The sequence below is a fragment of the Phyllostomus hastatus genome, unplaced genomic scaffold (assembly GCF_019186645.2).
Source record: "Phyllostomus hastatus isolate PE091 unplaced genomic scaffold, TTU_PhHast_1.1 phas_scaffold_93, whole genome shotgun sequence".
Taxonomy (NCBI): Eukaryota; Metazoa; Chordata; class Mammalia; order Chiroptera; family Phyllostomidae; genus Phyllostomus; species Phyllostomus hastatus.
The window spans coordinates 15,119,044-15,134,308 of record NW_025334042.1 but is presented as its reverse complement, the minus strand read 5'-3'; the positions used below and the strand labels follow the sequence as shown (position 1 = coordinate 15,134,308).

The following is a 15,265-nucleotide window of genomic DNA, read 5'->3' as shown; positions in this document are numbered from 1 at the left end:
TTTGATCAGGATCTGGATAAGGAAAGGAGCTTAAAGAGGGCAGTGTGAGTTACGGCTTGGAGATAGAAGTAATCAGGTTGTGGCGTTAACAGATTTGATGGGGCAGGAAAGCAGAGTCGGTTGAATGGGCCCAGCTGAAGCAGGAAAAACGTAGTTGGGTCCTAAGGTATGAGGATCTTGATGTGACTAGTCGTTATAATTGTAGCTTTGAAACGTCTCTGAAAACTGCTTTCAATACGGCTTGGGGCGTCAGGGGAGAGGTGGGACAGACTGCAATGGCATGCTCGTGGAAATGCCAGGCAGTGGGAGGACGACAGAAACCTTCAGCAGGAGAAGGAGACTAAGTGGCCTACACTGGGTAGGAGATGTCCATGCGGAGGCGGGGCTGCAATCCTTACGGACCGGCAACAACCTTGAGGGGAGGGGGCGAAGGCCACAGCAGCCACCGTACTGTCTGCAAGCGCAGACGCCCCCGCCCAGCTACTCCCGCGGGAACAAGCCGTCTTTCCCTTTGCCTTTCGCCCCGCCCCTCCCTGTCACCCCGCCCCTCAACGTCGCCCCTCCCCTCCCCATCACCCAGCCCCTCGCCGTAGCCCCTCCCCTAGCCGTCACTCCGCCCCTCCCCGTCCGTCCCCTCCCCTCCCCATGCCTTTCGCCCCGCCCAGGCTTCCCTCTCAGGGCTGAAGAACCCCTCTCACTCAACCTCCTGGTCCCCGCCCTGTGACCGTGGCCCGGCCCTGCGTCAGGTCGGCCACGTGGAGCGAGGGCCTGGGCTGTGGACTTGGCGAGAGGGTGGTTCACTTGTCTTGACTCACCCCGGGAGGAAGCGGCGGCGAGGGCCGCAGATGGCATGGCAGGAGCTCCGGACTGGGGCGGGCCGGGCCCCGCGGCGGGAGAGCAGCGGCCGCACGTCGCGTGCCAAGCCTTCCCCGAGCGGCTGGCTCAGGGGAAGCCCCAGCAGGGCTTCCTCCCCAGCTTCTCCTCTAACAACCAGAGCTGCCAGCTCATGCTTCTGAAGACTCTGCAGACAAGTAGGAGCTGATCCCGAGGCTGGGGTCGGCGGGCAGGGCAGGGCAGGGCCTGGGCGCCACGTTTCCGGTCCCGGGTTTAGTCCCACGTGAGGCGCGGGCGGGTTTAGGCCCCTCAGCGCAGGGACTAGGCGGAGGCGCCAGCTTGGGGGCGGGAGTGCGCTTCCGGGCCTCAGTTTCCTTATGGGAAGAGGCCGAGGCCCCTTTCGGCACTACTCCTACCTGTGCAGTGCACAGGGAATCGGAGTAGGAGTTTGCCCGTTTCTGTCTCACTCGCGGGTCTGACAGATGATCTGATTTCTTATGTAAGATCTGCAACGATATGGGAACTTCAGAATCTGGGCGAAGACGAGTTTTGAAGAGCCACGTTAACGAAGACATACTGTTGGCAGTGCAAAAGTGACAATTTCACACACCTGCCCTTCTTTGGAAGGGGGCCTTAGCCTTCATATGTGGTTGGGCTTCACAGGGCAGAAACCCCTGAAATGGACTGTGAAATCCTGCGCGTATGCACGAAGTGCAGTTTTTTTTGGGTAGAGAGTTTTTAGCTTCATCATATCCTCAAGAGGCCCAAGACCTCAAAAGGGTTAGGAGCCACTGCCGTGGGTTCAATAAGCAGGTAGCACAACTACCCGCCCACCAGTTTCTCTCTTCCCAGGGTCGTTGCACTAGAGATTTCTTGACTTTTTTACATTGACATAGACTTCCTAATTTTACTTCAGACACACTTAGAGCTCAAAAGTCTTAAATGTACTTGTCCAAAAGCAAAGCAAAGTTGCTCTTTTATAGTTGGCCAGTCACAGTTCAAAAATCAACAACCTGGCCCTGGCTGGTTCGCTTGGTTGGTTAGAGCATCCTCCTGGTATGACAAGATTGCAGGTTAGATCTCTGGTCAGGGCACCTGTAAGACTCAATCAATGAATGCACAAAGAAGTGGAACAACAAATTGATGTCTGTCACTCTTTCTCCCCCTTCCTCTCTCTAAAATCAATTAAAAACAAAACAAAACAACTCAACCACCCACAGATTTTCCGACTTTCTTGAGATTACCTGCAAGTAGGGAATCAAGGGAGGTGGGAGACGAAGGGAAGTAGAGGGAATGATGGCACTATTTACAATATGTACTGAATACCTCCTAGGTTCTGGTGTGAGAAAAATACTAAGAGGAGTAAAGACTGTCCTTGCCTTTAAGATGTTTCCGTGGAAAACAGTGGAAAGAACGTGGGAGGCAGAGCTAGACATTGGTTCAAATTCTGCTCCCTCTCCCTCTAGGTGTGGAAGAGTGATTTACCTCTCAGACTCCCCTCTATTCCTATCTGCAAAAAACAAAACATGTGGGGGGAGAAGTTAGTTAAAAATTCCTCTTTTAGAGTTTTGAGGACTAGATTTTATGAATGTAAAGCATCAGCATAACGGGAGCTGAATAAAGGGTACCTGTTCTTGCAGTGGAAGAGCCAAGCAGCGAAGGAAAAAGTTGATGTAGGATGTGAGGTGCTGAGTACAAGCCCCAGTGGGAATGAACAGGGCTCAGCCTTCCAGGGAGGACAACTGGGAAAACCTGTTGGTGGTGTTTAAGCACCAGCCAGCAGCTTTGAAATTCTATACCTGAGGCAGGGGTGATGGGAGAAACCAGCCTCATGGGAGACCTTTCTTTTCTTTTCCTTCAAAGCACATTGATTCTAAAATACTGCAGGTCCTTTTTGAAGTACAAAACCCACTGTGCTCCCTGCAATGTTTTTTCCAGTAAGAGGACTATAGATTTTTGAACATATTTCAACTCTGTAAAACTCTTTTAGTTGCTTGAGTAATAATGTACTTGATATGGTGCCAGACACCTGATATACATTAAATAATACTTATTAATGACAATTATTTTACTGTTAACACTCTTGAGAAGACAGGTCAGTAAAGCAGTAACATAACCTAACTTTATCATCCCAATTACTACTTTCCTTTTACTCTCCTGTTTTTGCTTTCAACACTAAAATAGTAACCTTGATTTCTTTTCTATTTCTGTTGTTTTGCTTATGTTTTATAATTTGTTGTGCATTTATACTCTCAGACAAGACGCCTACGTGAAAAGTTATTAGAGGCATTTGGGTTCATTGTACTTTCCTCTAGTTGTCTCAGGCTCACAGACTTTTAGAAGTGGGAGGGCCCCAGGAGTCAGGCCTCCCACTCCCACACAGGAAAACCGCTGGGCCATTGCTGCCCAGAGTGAGTGTCCACGGACCTCTGCTTGAACAGGTCATCTGTTCTTTGAGGCTGCTGGTCTGTTGTATCAAACACTCTAACTGTTGGGAAAATCCTTTCTCATACTGAGTTGAAGTCTGCACCATGTAACTTCTACCCCTTGGTCTTTGGCTCTGCCCTCTTAGGAAATACTGACTGAATCTATTCCCACATGGTCATCCCCTCAAATACTTGAAGATATTGTGGTCCTAGTTAAGTCTTCTTTTTTTTTTTTCCAAATCTGCAAATTCTTTCTTGCTACTTACTGAATGTAGCCCTATACCATTCTAATTGCTTTCCCTCGTGGAGGAGCTGCCATGGGCAGGTCCCGGGTACAGTGTGGAACTCAGAATGGGACATTGTGTTGTTACCTGTGTGGTCTGACCACGGGGCAGGCCGCACGGGGCTACTGACTGCCTTCCTCTAAATCTGGACACTGTGTTGCTGTTCGTTTCCACGGAGATGACCCATGTTCCCTCAGTCTTTGATCATTTAACTAAAAATGGCCTTTAAAAAACATACTTGGTATTGTCTAAGATGTTTGGTAGTGCCCATCTAGGTATTTATTTGTATCAGTGTTTCATTTCATTAAAGACTTGCTTTCATGTTAATTTAAGCTTGTCTTTTCTTTTTAATCAATTTTAATACAGTGTTACTTCATTAAGATTTGTGAATTGGTTTTTGATAATATACTGCTATTTGCATGATTTAATTGTTCATTTTTTCAATTAGCATATGTAATTGAATCACTGTCTTTTTTAGATCCATATGTCAAACTTCTTCTTGATGCCATGAAGCACTCAGGTTGGTAAGTAAATCTTTTTGAAGTCTGCTCTATATTCTGGCTGCTAAAAACAACTTCCCCCCCACAAAAACTGGAACTACTTATATTTCACTTTAGGCCACAAATCCTTTCCCACGTGGTAGGTGGTAGTGATTGGCTGCTTCTCTCCAGACAAACAAGCCTTATTCTTCTCAGACATCTGCTTTAACTCTGAGTCTCTGGCTCTACCATTCACCTGGGTTATTTAGTAAAGACAATACTGAAAATCCTTCTGTAAGTAATTACTAAACTGGCTTTTCCACTCTGCTAGCCTCAGCATTGTCCTTAATGGAGAAGAAGCCTCAGCCTGTTATGTAGGAACTGTTCAGGTGTTGTTTAGCTTTGAGGGGATTAGAGGAAGTGACTACAAGGCCCACTTACCATTGTGGCCCAAGGGCAGGAACGCCATCGTATTTCTACTGTGCTTTTACTTAGTTGACGAAATGTCATGGAGTTCATAGGATTTAAACTAGGATAGATGTTAGAGACAATTTCCTTATTTTACAGATGAGAAAACTGAGTCTGGAAGGTTTTAAGTTGCTTTCCCAGTGTTTCATATGTGTCAGTGGTGGAGGGGATTTGATATAGGTCTCCCTACCCAGGGCTGTTTCCCTGTGCCACCTGCACGCCGCTTCTATACATTGTCTCTAATTCACTCTTGCCTTTTAGTGCTGTTAACAGAGAAAGACACTTTGCCTGTGAAGATTGTAGTGGAAATGTCAGTGGAGGTTTTGATGCTTCAGTGTCTCAGGTAGGCATTTTTGCTACTTTCTTTCCTTCAGTTCTCCTGATGTTTGCTGAGGGCCTTCTGCATGCCGGGATTCTGTTAGGTAGACTCTGTGTGGGATTGAAAAAATGAATTGGTCATCGTTCTTGCCCTTAAGGAACCTCCACCTTCACAGGGGAGATAAAAGATGAACACAGGTGGGCATGGTTGCCACAATGGGACAGTGATATGGTTGACTGAAAGATGCCAACAGGTTCAGCCAGAGGATATAAAGCCTCTTCAGGGCAAGGAAGACAAAGACTGCTGCCCAAACAGGGAAGCATGAGCAAAGGTGGCATGCTGGGAAAGAACCAGGTGTGTTTGGGGAATGGTGTGTTGTCCCATTTACTGGAGGACAGGAATGCATGGCAAATACAGGAAATAAGATTGAAAAGAAGGGTAAGCCATATGGTGGCAGGCTTTAAATGCTAAGCTAAAGAGTTTCGCCTTTACGTGGTGAGAACTGATATATACCTTTGAAGATTTTTGATTAGCGGAGTGAGAGTTCTCATCTGTAAAATATGGGTAATGATTGTATCTATTTTATAGAATGGTTAGGAGAATTAAATGAGACATTTCTTGTAGAGTGCTTATCATAGTAAGCACAGCAGCATTCAATACATGTTATTAGTTTTACATCAGAGGGTTTTGAGAGACTCTCGGAGGTGATGGATTATGTTGTGTGATGAGGGTAGATGAAGGTGTTGTAAGTATACTGTTTCTTTGAATATCACCCACATCTAACTGCACCTAATTGTTTCCTGATGGAGAATTTTATATGTATTTTGCTTATTTGTAGCTGTTTCACAGTAATCATGGGAAAAAGCAGTGTAGCACAGGGGCGAGGGTCTGGGCTTTGGAGTCAGATAGACTTGAGTTCAAATTCCAGTTCCCCTGCTCATTAGCTGTGGGCCTGGGTGAGTTATTTGCCTTATTCTCAGTTTCCTCATTTGTAAATTGTAATCACAATACCTACAGTTCTCAAAGTGGGTCTTGGTAAGTTCACTGCCCATCCCCGCACTTTGGAGTTAAATTTAACATGTTGAACTCTCATGTTACTTCTCAGTAGTTTTAAATACAGTGAGCACTCTCTTTTTTGATTTTTTTAACATTAAAATTTGTATTGTGAAGTATCTCATTCATACAGAAAGTGAAAAATCTGTATGCACACTGTCGGCCATAATAAAGAGTGAACACCCGTGTGCTGCCCCCAGATGTGAGAACCAGAGTGTTGCCGGGACTCGGGAAGCCTTGTGCACCTCTAGGGCCACGTTACCTGTCCTTCCTTATCCTGACTTTTGTGGCCATCATTCTCTGCTTTCTGAAGAACTTGGCCATCTATGTATATACCCCAACAGTGTGTTATTTAGTCGTCTGCTCTTAAGGCTTATTCATGGGATACTTTGAGTTACAGGTAATAATTTGTTAGTTTTATGAAATCATATGGCATATAATATTCTGTAACATTTCTTTTGTTCAACATTGAGATCCTTCCATGTTACTATGTATACCTCTGGTTAAATTTAGTTTCATTGTGGGATAGTATTCCATTGCATGTCTATACTGCAGTTTACCCTATCTAATATTGTTTTTTTTCCACCTTCATTATTTTGGACAATGCTGCTGTGAATATTTTTAAACTTTTCTCTCCTGGTGCGCACATGCAAAAGTTACTCCAGGGTGTATGCCTGGGAGTGGAATTGCTGGGTCGTATGTTATGCGTATGTTTGACTGAGCAGGCAGCGCCAGCCACTTTTCTTCCCATGGTGTCTCCCCATTGCTCTCTTCTGGATGCTCTTTTGCTAACTCACTTTTCTCTGTCAGCCCTTAAATGTTGCAGTCCCTTAATCCATGACGTTAGATCCTCTTTTATTTTTTATTTATTTATTTTTAAAGACTTTATTTATTTATTTTAGACAGAGAGAAAGGGAGGGAGAAGGATGGGGAGACAAACATCAGTTGTGGTTGCCTCTCGCACATCCCCTACTAGGGACCTGGCCCACAACCCAGGCATGTGCCCACAATGGGAATTGAACTGGTGACCCTTTGGTTTGCAGGCCGGCACTCAGTCCACTGAGCCACACCAGCCAGGGCAGATCCTCTTTTATTTTTATTTTTATTTTTACTGTAACTCTGCAAAGGGGAACTCATTTATTTTCCTAGCTCAGAGCTCTCTTTTGAACTCCACATCCATATATCCAAGTGCCCACTTACTGCCCACACTTGGGTGTCTTGAAGGTACTCCAGACCTGACTGTCCAAGTCCAAACTGATGATTTTTACCATCCCTGACCCCACTCAACTTGGTCTTTTTATTTTGCATATTTCAGTGATTGGTACCACTATCCATCCTATTACACAAACCAGAAATTAGGGATCATTTTTGATACCTCTGACTCCTTTCCCATATTCTATCCATAACTAAATTTTATCTAATTTGCCTCTGAGAAACCATTTTTGGCTCCCATTATCCTAGCTCATTACTATCACCTCTTGCCCAGAATACTTCATTAGCCTTCAGCTAGTCTCTGCATCCAGTTTTGGTTGTCTTCCGCTTATTTTTCCAACTACAGTCAAAAGATGAAAACGAAATAAAATGAAAGCACCCACCCCCCATTTCACGTCTGCCTTTCAGTTATTTTCTGTTGCTCTCCGGGTAAAGACAAGGTGAGCAGTTACTTGGCCACTGCTGGCCTCACCAGCCTCATCTCTTGCCCAACCCCTCAGACTCTGCTCCAGCAATGGAGGCCTGTTTTTAGCTTCTCAAATGCTCTGTTCCTTCGACCCTCCCCAAACCCTCTGCATAGGTTGTTCTCCCTGTCTGGTGTGCTCCCTTCCCCACTCCTCAAATTTAACTCCCATTCATCCATCAGATCCCAGTTTAAACATTCCTTCTGCAGAGAAGCCTTTCCCAAACCTCCAGACTAGATCAGGCATTCTCATTGTGAGTACTTTTGACAGCCTGGGGTTTGCTTCATGACATCTGTCATTGCATGTATTTAAGGATTTTGGTAAATATTGATTAATTTTTATCTCTGTTAGTAGATTATAAATCTGATAGGTCTCTGTAAGTATTATTTGAGTAAATGGATGTTGAATGAACGCATATGAAATATCTGATATACAAGTATGTCCCAGTGCCGGCACATAGGAAGTACACGCTAAATTGTAACTTGTTATTATGAGGACCCCTCGAATCTTTATTATTCTTGAGAGGGTCCTGCTCAGTGGGCTGTTGGTTTTTTGTACTTCTTTCTGAAGGTCTTTCTGAGGATTTTTCCTGGCAATTCTAACAGAGTGGGACAGTAGTGGTCATTTATTGTCGATTCATTGTTCGTTCAAAAACTTGGTAAGAGGCATTTCACATATATTCTCATTTAATTCTCACAGTTCTATGAGGTAGGTACAATAATTATCTCCTTTTTCATAGTTGAGGAAACTGAGGCACAGGGGGATTAAGAAATTTGTCCCAGGTCACCAAATTAGTAAGGAATGGGGCTAAAATTTGAATCTGCCTGCTTCATTCCAAAGTCCATGCTCTAAATGCAGTGCCTTGGAGTTCAAGATACTGCATTAGTCCAGTGAGGACAGTATGTGAATTAGTGTCCTTAATCTAAGTGCTATTATAGTCCAGAGAGAAGAGAAGGGACAAGTTAGTCATTGGGAAGGCTTAACGGAGCATGTAGTTAAGACTGGGTCTTAATGGATAGGTAGGTGTGGGCTCAGTGGAGAAAAGTGGGTAGAGGTAATACAAGCAGGTAAGTCCCTCGCATGTAAGACAAAAGGTAGAAACCATTAAATGAGAGTAGATTTTAGATGTAACCAAACTTCCCTTCTTTTGGTGCCTCCTAGATTGTTTTGTGCCAGAATAATATCCGCAGTCAGGCCCACATGAACAGAGTGGTCACCCACGAACTCATTCATGCGTTTGACCACTGTCGTGCTCACGTCGACTGGTTCACCAATGTCAGACACTTGGCTTGCTCAGAGGTGAGTTTTATTGTAGAGGAGATTGTTTTTTGTTTTTGTTCTTGCAGAACACTGTGCTTGAACAATTTATTCAAGTCTAAATGACTATTTAAATGTATTCTTTTTCTTACTGTCATAGTTCCATTTTAGTCTTGAATTTCTGTTTCTAATTATTGAATATAATTTTTGAGATACAAGAGATATTTTATCTATTTATTATTATTATTTATTAATCCTTATCAAGGATATGTTTATTGATTTTAGAGAGAGAGGAAGGGAGGCGGGGAGAGAAACATTGATGTGAGAGAGCAAGGTTGATTGGCTGTTTCCTATATGTCCTCTTACTGGGGATTGAATCCACAGCCTAGGTTTGCGCCCTCACCAGGGGTTGAACTCGCAATTTTTTGGTGTATAGGATGACGTTCCAACCAACTAAGCCACCTAGCCAGGGCAATAAGAGACATTTTAATTATTTTTTTAGAATTACATTAAATTTAATCTTTAAATCCTAATGGCAGTGATGATTAACTTTAATTATAATAGTAAACTGCTTCTGACAGAATAAACTATAATATAAGAAAATAAGGATAGTTAACATTCGCTGAGGGCTGCGTGGTACTGTTCTGTTTGTGCATTTTTTAAAGTGAACATATCCCCGGGATTTGTCTTCGTAATAAAACAAAGTATGAAGCTGAGAACTGGATCACATGGCCCTATCTCTTCTTATCTCCTCCCAGTTCAAAATGCTTGCATCTCTTCATAGCCAGCATTCTCTTGGATGTGCAGTTGGGCTTAATGCATTCAAGCCTCAGCACAATCTTCTTTGTAGCTGTAGCCTTTTTGTGGAAAATTGGCTTAGTCTGCCCACCATAGCCACTCTGCTTCCTGTTATAATGCCAATGTCCCTGCACATCCAGAGAATCCTTGCCTTCTGTACTGTTACTTTGTAGGTGGGGTAGGTGCTTGCCACACTTCTTATGGGAAGTCTGGTGGGTTTTAGGAACGTTCACCATGTTTGCGAAAGCACTATTGGCACAGAAACTGTTTGTGGATTCTCATGTAATCCTCAAACCAACCCATGGAAGTGACTGCTATTATCCTTATTTTATACCTGTGGAAAGTGAGGCATTTGTTTAGATTGAACAGGTTAGTAAGTGGGAGAGGCAGGATGACAACCAGGTTCTTACCTGGTTTTCTGTACTGCCCTCTGCAGGTAAAGCTCCTATCTTGCTCCAGCAGGGGTGTCTGACCTGTGGCCCACAGGCCACATGTGTCCTAGAATGGCTAAGAATGCGGCCCAACACAAAATCATAAATTTAGTTAAAACTTTTTTTCGCTAAGCAGTTTTCATTAGTGTTTGTGTATTTAATGTGTGGCCCAAGACAACTCTTCTTCTCCCAGTGTGGCCCAGAGATGCCAAAGGGTTGGACACCCCTGCAAACATTTAGTCTAAAAATACAACGTAAAAAGATATTTATTATTGAGCACTTTGGATTGCTCTTAGAAATATAATTATAAATATGCTCCTGGAGAGACCTAATTATTTCATACTTACATTTCATTAGTCAAAGAGTGCAATGTGTTGAGATGTTAAAAAAACTCATATAAATTTCAAGCTTATATTTTATAACTTAGATTATTTTCTCTTTCCCTTGAAATTAATAAGCTACCTCACTACATGTAATTATAACTCATATTATTTGGAGAGTAGACTGAATCCTGAGTTTTTAAATAGGTCTCTCTCTTGGGTGTTATGAGGATTAATGCCTGTTAGCTAAAGCGTGTATGTGCCTTGAGCTCTCCGGAGGAATAAGGCCATGTTATTGTGAAGTAATGCTAAGTGAGTCATTCTGTTTGCAATGAATTAGCAAAAATGTGGCCAGGTTAGCTGTAGAATCTATGTGGATAGTTCCCAAGATTTTTTCATCCATTGAAGCTGCTTTTTACTTAAAAAATATAGTAAATTAAAAAATATGTCCTATTGAGGTTGTAATGCACACCCAGCCTAGTGCCTTTGGCACACTGTCTGATGCAGCTCGTGGATATTTGCTCTCCTGGGAGGCAATAGAGTTTAAAATATTCTTCTTTTTTTTTAAAATATTTTTCTCACTTTTTTTTAAAATATATTTTTAAGGACTTTATTTATTTATTTTTAGAGAGGGAAGGGAGGGAGAAAGAGAGAGAGAGAGAAACATCAATAACATCAATGTGCGGTCGCTGGGGGTCATGGCCTGCAACCCAGGCATGCACCCTGACTGGGAATCGAACCTGTGACACTTTGGTTCGCAGCCCGCGCTCAATCCACTGAGCTACGCCAGCCAGAGCAAGTTTAAAATATTCTTTAAAAAAGAGTCTTATAATTACTCTGATCTTAGAAAGACATACTAATTTTATAATCTTTTACATTAAAAAATTGGTTGATATAAAATTATAGAGCATGAACACTTACTTTCCTTTAATTTGCCTTCTGTCTTTGTGATAGGTTCGGGCTGCTAACCTTAGTGGAGACTGCTCTCTTGTAAATGAAATATTCAGGTTGCATTTTGGACTAAAACAACACCATCAGGTAAAAACTAACATGAACTTGGTTACCTTCCAGAGTGTTAGGAGTGGAAATAATGAATAAAGAAGTGAGAAGTACATTTAGTATTTGAAATTTGAAAGAACTACTCATATGAAAAGAACACAAATTATTTTTTGTGTTTTTATTATTTTTTAAAATTATATTTTATTGATTATACTATTACAGTTGTTCCATTTTTCCCCCCTTTTCCCTCTCCACCCAGCACCCCCCACTCCCTCTGGCAATCCCTACGCCATTGTTCATGTCCACATGTCATGTGTAAAACTTCTTTAGTTACTTCATTTCCTGTACTGTACTTTATATCCCCATGGTAATTCTGTAACTTCCTATTTGTACTTCTTAATCCTCTCACCTCTTCACAGCACCCCCCACACCCACCTCCCATTTGGAAACCATCAAAATGCTCTCTGTGTCCATGATTGTGTCTCTGTTCTTTCTTGTTTGCTTAGTTTGTCTTTTAGATTCAATCCTGATAGATATGTATTTTTGCCATTTTATTGTTCATAGTTTTGACCTTCTTCTTTTTCTTAAATAAGTCCCTTTAGCATTTCATATAATAATGTTTTGGTGGTAATGAACTCCTTTAGCTTTTTCTTGTCTGTGAAGCTCTTTATGGGCCCTTTGATTCTAACTGATAGCTTTGCTGGGTACAGCAATTGTGACTGTAGGTCACTGCTTTTCATGACTTTGAATATGTCTTGCCAATACCTTCTAGCCTATAGTTTCTTTTGAGAAATCAGCTCCTTCTAGCCTAATACCTTCTAGCCTAAAAGTTTCTTTTGAGAAATCAGCTCACAGTCTTATGAGAACTCCCCTGTAGGTAACTAACTGCTTTTCCTTTGCTGCTTTTAAGATTCTCTCTTTACCTTTAACCTTTGGCATTTTAATTATGACAAGTCTTGGAGTGGGTCTCTTTGGATCCATCTTGTGATTCTCTGTGAGTCCTGGACTTTCATGTCTATTCCCTTCAACAAATTAGTGAAGTTTTCTTCCACTATTTTTTCAAATAGATTTCCAATTTCTTGCTCTTTCTCTCCTCCTTCTGGTGCCCCTATGATGCAAATGTTGTAATACTTAAAGCTCTGCCACAGGCTTCTCACACTATCCTTGTTTTTTTTGGATTCTTTTTCTTGTTCTGATTGGTTGTTTTTTGATTGCTTATGTTCCAAATCATTGATTTGATTCTTGGTTTCATCCACTCTACTGTTGTTTCCTTGTAAGTTGTTCTTTATTTTAATTAGTGTCTGCTTCATTTCCGACTGGGTCTTTTTTATGCTGTTGAGGTCCTCACTAAGTTCCTTGAGCATCCTTATAAACAGTGTTTTGAACTCTGGATCTGATAGATTGTTTATCTCCATTTCATTTAGTCTTTTCCTTTAGTTTTGATCTGTTCTTTCACTTGAACCATGTTCCTTTGTCCCCTTGTTTTGGTAGCCTCCCTATGTTTGTTTTTATGTCTTAGACAGAGCTGCTTTGACTACCTGTCTTGGTAGTGTGGCCTAATGTAGAAGGTGTCCTGTAGGGTCTAGTGGCACACAGCCTCTTCTATCATCCAAGCTGGGTACTTGAGGTACACCCTTCGTGTGGGCTGAGTGCACCCTTCATGTAAGGCTAATTATATTCTCCTCTTGTGGTTGAGCCTTGGTTGCTGTTGGAAGGTCAATAGGAGGTATTTACCCAGGTCAGTCAGCTGCAAGGACTGGCTGTGACCACTGACCACCAACCTCTGCCCTCCATGGAGGATCAGCTCTGCAGGGGCAGGGTGGTGGTGCTCCGATGTGGTCTATAGCTGTCCACTGGGTGTGCAGGCCCTGGGGTTTCCCTAGTGGTGCAGGCCAAGGTCAGCCCTCGTCTGTGTTTTGCCTAGTGCCACTCTGCCTGAGCTGTAAAGCAATTTGAGATGGCGGCCACTGTGCTGGGCTAGGAGATTTTCAGATGAAGCCAAGCTGTGAATCTAGGCCGGCTGCTGCTAACACCATGCCTGGGGCCACTTAGCAAGAGGTGCAGGGGCTGTGGTTTGTTTGAAAGGATTCAGGAAGTTGTGCAGCGTGAGCCAAGACCAGCCATTCATATGGAAAAGCCACTGGTAACAGCTCTAAGGTGGGATGGAGTGTCAGGGGATCTTCTGGGTGGGACAAGTAGCGTTAGCCAGGTTGATGGAATCTCAGAAATGCATTAGACTTCCTGCTTTGTGGCTCTGTGGGAGGAGGGTTCAGAAAAGGGACAATGGCCTCTGTCCACCTTTCTTTCTGTCCCCCAGCTTTTGCCTTGATGCCAGATACCTCAGTTCCTGTGTGCCACTGGTACCTTTCAAGCTGCCACCCTGATGCTGGAGCTCAGAGAGTGTGAGTCTGAGTAAGACCATGTGTAAGAGGGATTGCTTGGGACCTTAGCTGTTTCTTCCACTTATTCAATCCCTGCTGATTTCTGCAGCCAGAGTTATAGGGACTTGTCTTCCTGGCTCTGGAACCCTGAGCTGGGGGCCCTGGTTTGAGACTGGAACTCCTCACTTTTAAGATTTCCCTCCCTATTTTTTATCCATCACACATGGATGTGAGACTAGTCTGTTCTATGTGTCTTCTCCTTCCAGCTGTCTGGATAGATGTGGTTTCTTTAATTCTGTAGTTGTCAGATTTCCATTCAACTTGATTTTGACGGTTCTGAGTGATGGTTGTTCCATCCATATTTTAGTTGTAATTTTGATGTGGTTGTATGCGGAGGCGAGCCATGTTTATCTATGCTGCCATCTTGACTGGCAGTCAATAATATAAATATTAAGCCAAATAGAATTTAGTTCTGTTTTAAAATATGTTCCATAATTTAAGAGTTATGTTTCTTCTTTGGAATGACTGAATAAAATAACAGGAACTGAGTTTTGATTATGGTTCAGACACTATGTAAAATGTTATTATTTCATGATTAAATTTTCATGTAAACTTAAGGCACATACTTTTTTCCCCTTAGACTTGTGTGAGAGACAGAGCCATCCTTTCTATCCTGGCTGTTAGGAATATCAGCAAAGAAGTAGCTGAAAAAGCTGTTGATGATGTTTTTGAATCTTGTTTCAATGACCATGAACCTTTTGGAAGGATCCCACATAACAAGACTTATGCAAAATATGCTTATAGAGACTTTCAAAACCGTGATCGGTATTACTCAAATATATGAAGACAATGACATTTTATGTTACAGAGCTTCAGTGATCATGGAGAAAATATGGTTCTCAAATGCACAAATATATGAAACAAACAATAAATTAAATACAGATAAAACAAAAGATGCTGATTCTAGCGTATGATAAAAAGAAGTGGTGAAAAATGAAACTGCCTTAAATTCCAAGGCAAAAATTGTATAGTTAGCATTTGGTAAGTAAGGCAAATAAAATTACATTTTGGTATTTTCTACGTTGTACTTGTGTTTTTTATTATTGTGATTTTATTTTTTATTACATTTTTTTTTAGATTTGATTAAGAAACCTGTGAAGTGGTACCGTTGTATGATGTTGATAGGTGGTCACTGTTGATATTTATTTATGTTAAGTGTAAAGATGTAGGGAACTGCTTCACATGGCGTGGAAATGTAACTCAGCCTCCACGTGGAAAACCAGTGGGGAGCAAGTGGCACGCAGGACCATGCCCATGGGGAGGTTTTCTCATGGGGAATCAGGCCTGCATGGTACCTAGGCTGCTATGACACTTGCCTTTGCTAAAACTCCCTCACCCTGAATTGAGGCAGCAAACGTTTACTGTAACTTCCTAAATTCTGAGCTAAACCTCCCAAATATGGAGTGTGACCAGTTCAACCACTTTTCCCCTTGGTCTGCAACATCCTTCTCTTTGAAGTAATTAGCAACATTCTCCTTTG

At 42.5% G+C, this 15,265-nt stretch overlaps 2 protein-coding genes across 2 annotated transcripts; one reads left to right on the top strand and one right to left on the bottom strand.

Moving 5' to 3' along the window:
- The first annotated feature begins 670 nt into the window (after positions 1-670).
- Positions 671-14,803, top strand: ATP23 (ATP23 metallopeptidase and ATP synthase assembly factor homolog). Its single transcript, XM_045829583.1, has 6 exons — positions 671-1,031; positions 4,023-4,068; positions 4,753-4,834; positions 8,701-8,838; positions 11,300-11,383; positions 14,366-14,803. The coding sequence occupies exons 1-6, from the start codon at positions 851-853 to the stop codon at positions 14,567-14,569; spliced, it is 735 nt and encodes a 244-aa protein (XP_045685539.1). The 5' UTR covers positions 671-850; the 3' UTR covers positions 14,570-14,803.
- On the bottom strand, positions 9,531-9,830 carry LOC123812748 (60S ribosomal protein L36a-like). Its single transcript, XM_045829584.1, has one exon. It carries the CDS (start codon positions 9,828-9,830, stop codon positions 9,531-9,533), a length of 300 nt encoding a protein of 99 aa, XP_045685540.1.
- Positions 14,804-15,265: the final 462 nt, after the last annotated feature.

Excerpts from the sequence above, each read along its gene's own strand:
- ATP23 (XM_045829583.1), top strand. The coding sequence starts at position 851 with ATGGCAGGAGCTCCGGACTGGGGCGGGCCGGGCCCCGCGGCGGGAGAG. Across the intron at positions 1,032-4,022 it reads TCTGAAGACTCTGCAGACAA|ATCCATATGTCAAACTTCTT; the intron begins GTAGGAGCTGAT and ends TGTCTTTTTTAG. Across the intron at positions 4,069-4,752 it reads GCCATGAAGCACTCAGGTTG|TGCTGTTAACAGAGAAAGAC; the intron begins GTAAGTAAATCT and ends CTTGCCTTTTAG.
- LOC123812748 (XM_045829584.1), bottom strand. The coding sequence starts at position 9,830 with ATGGTGAACGTTCCTAAAACCCACCAGACTTCCCATAAGAAGTGTGGC.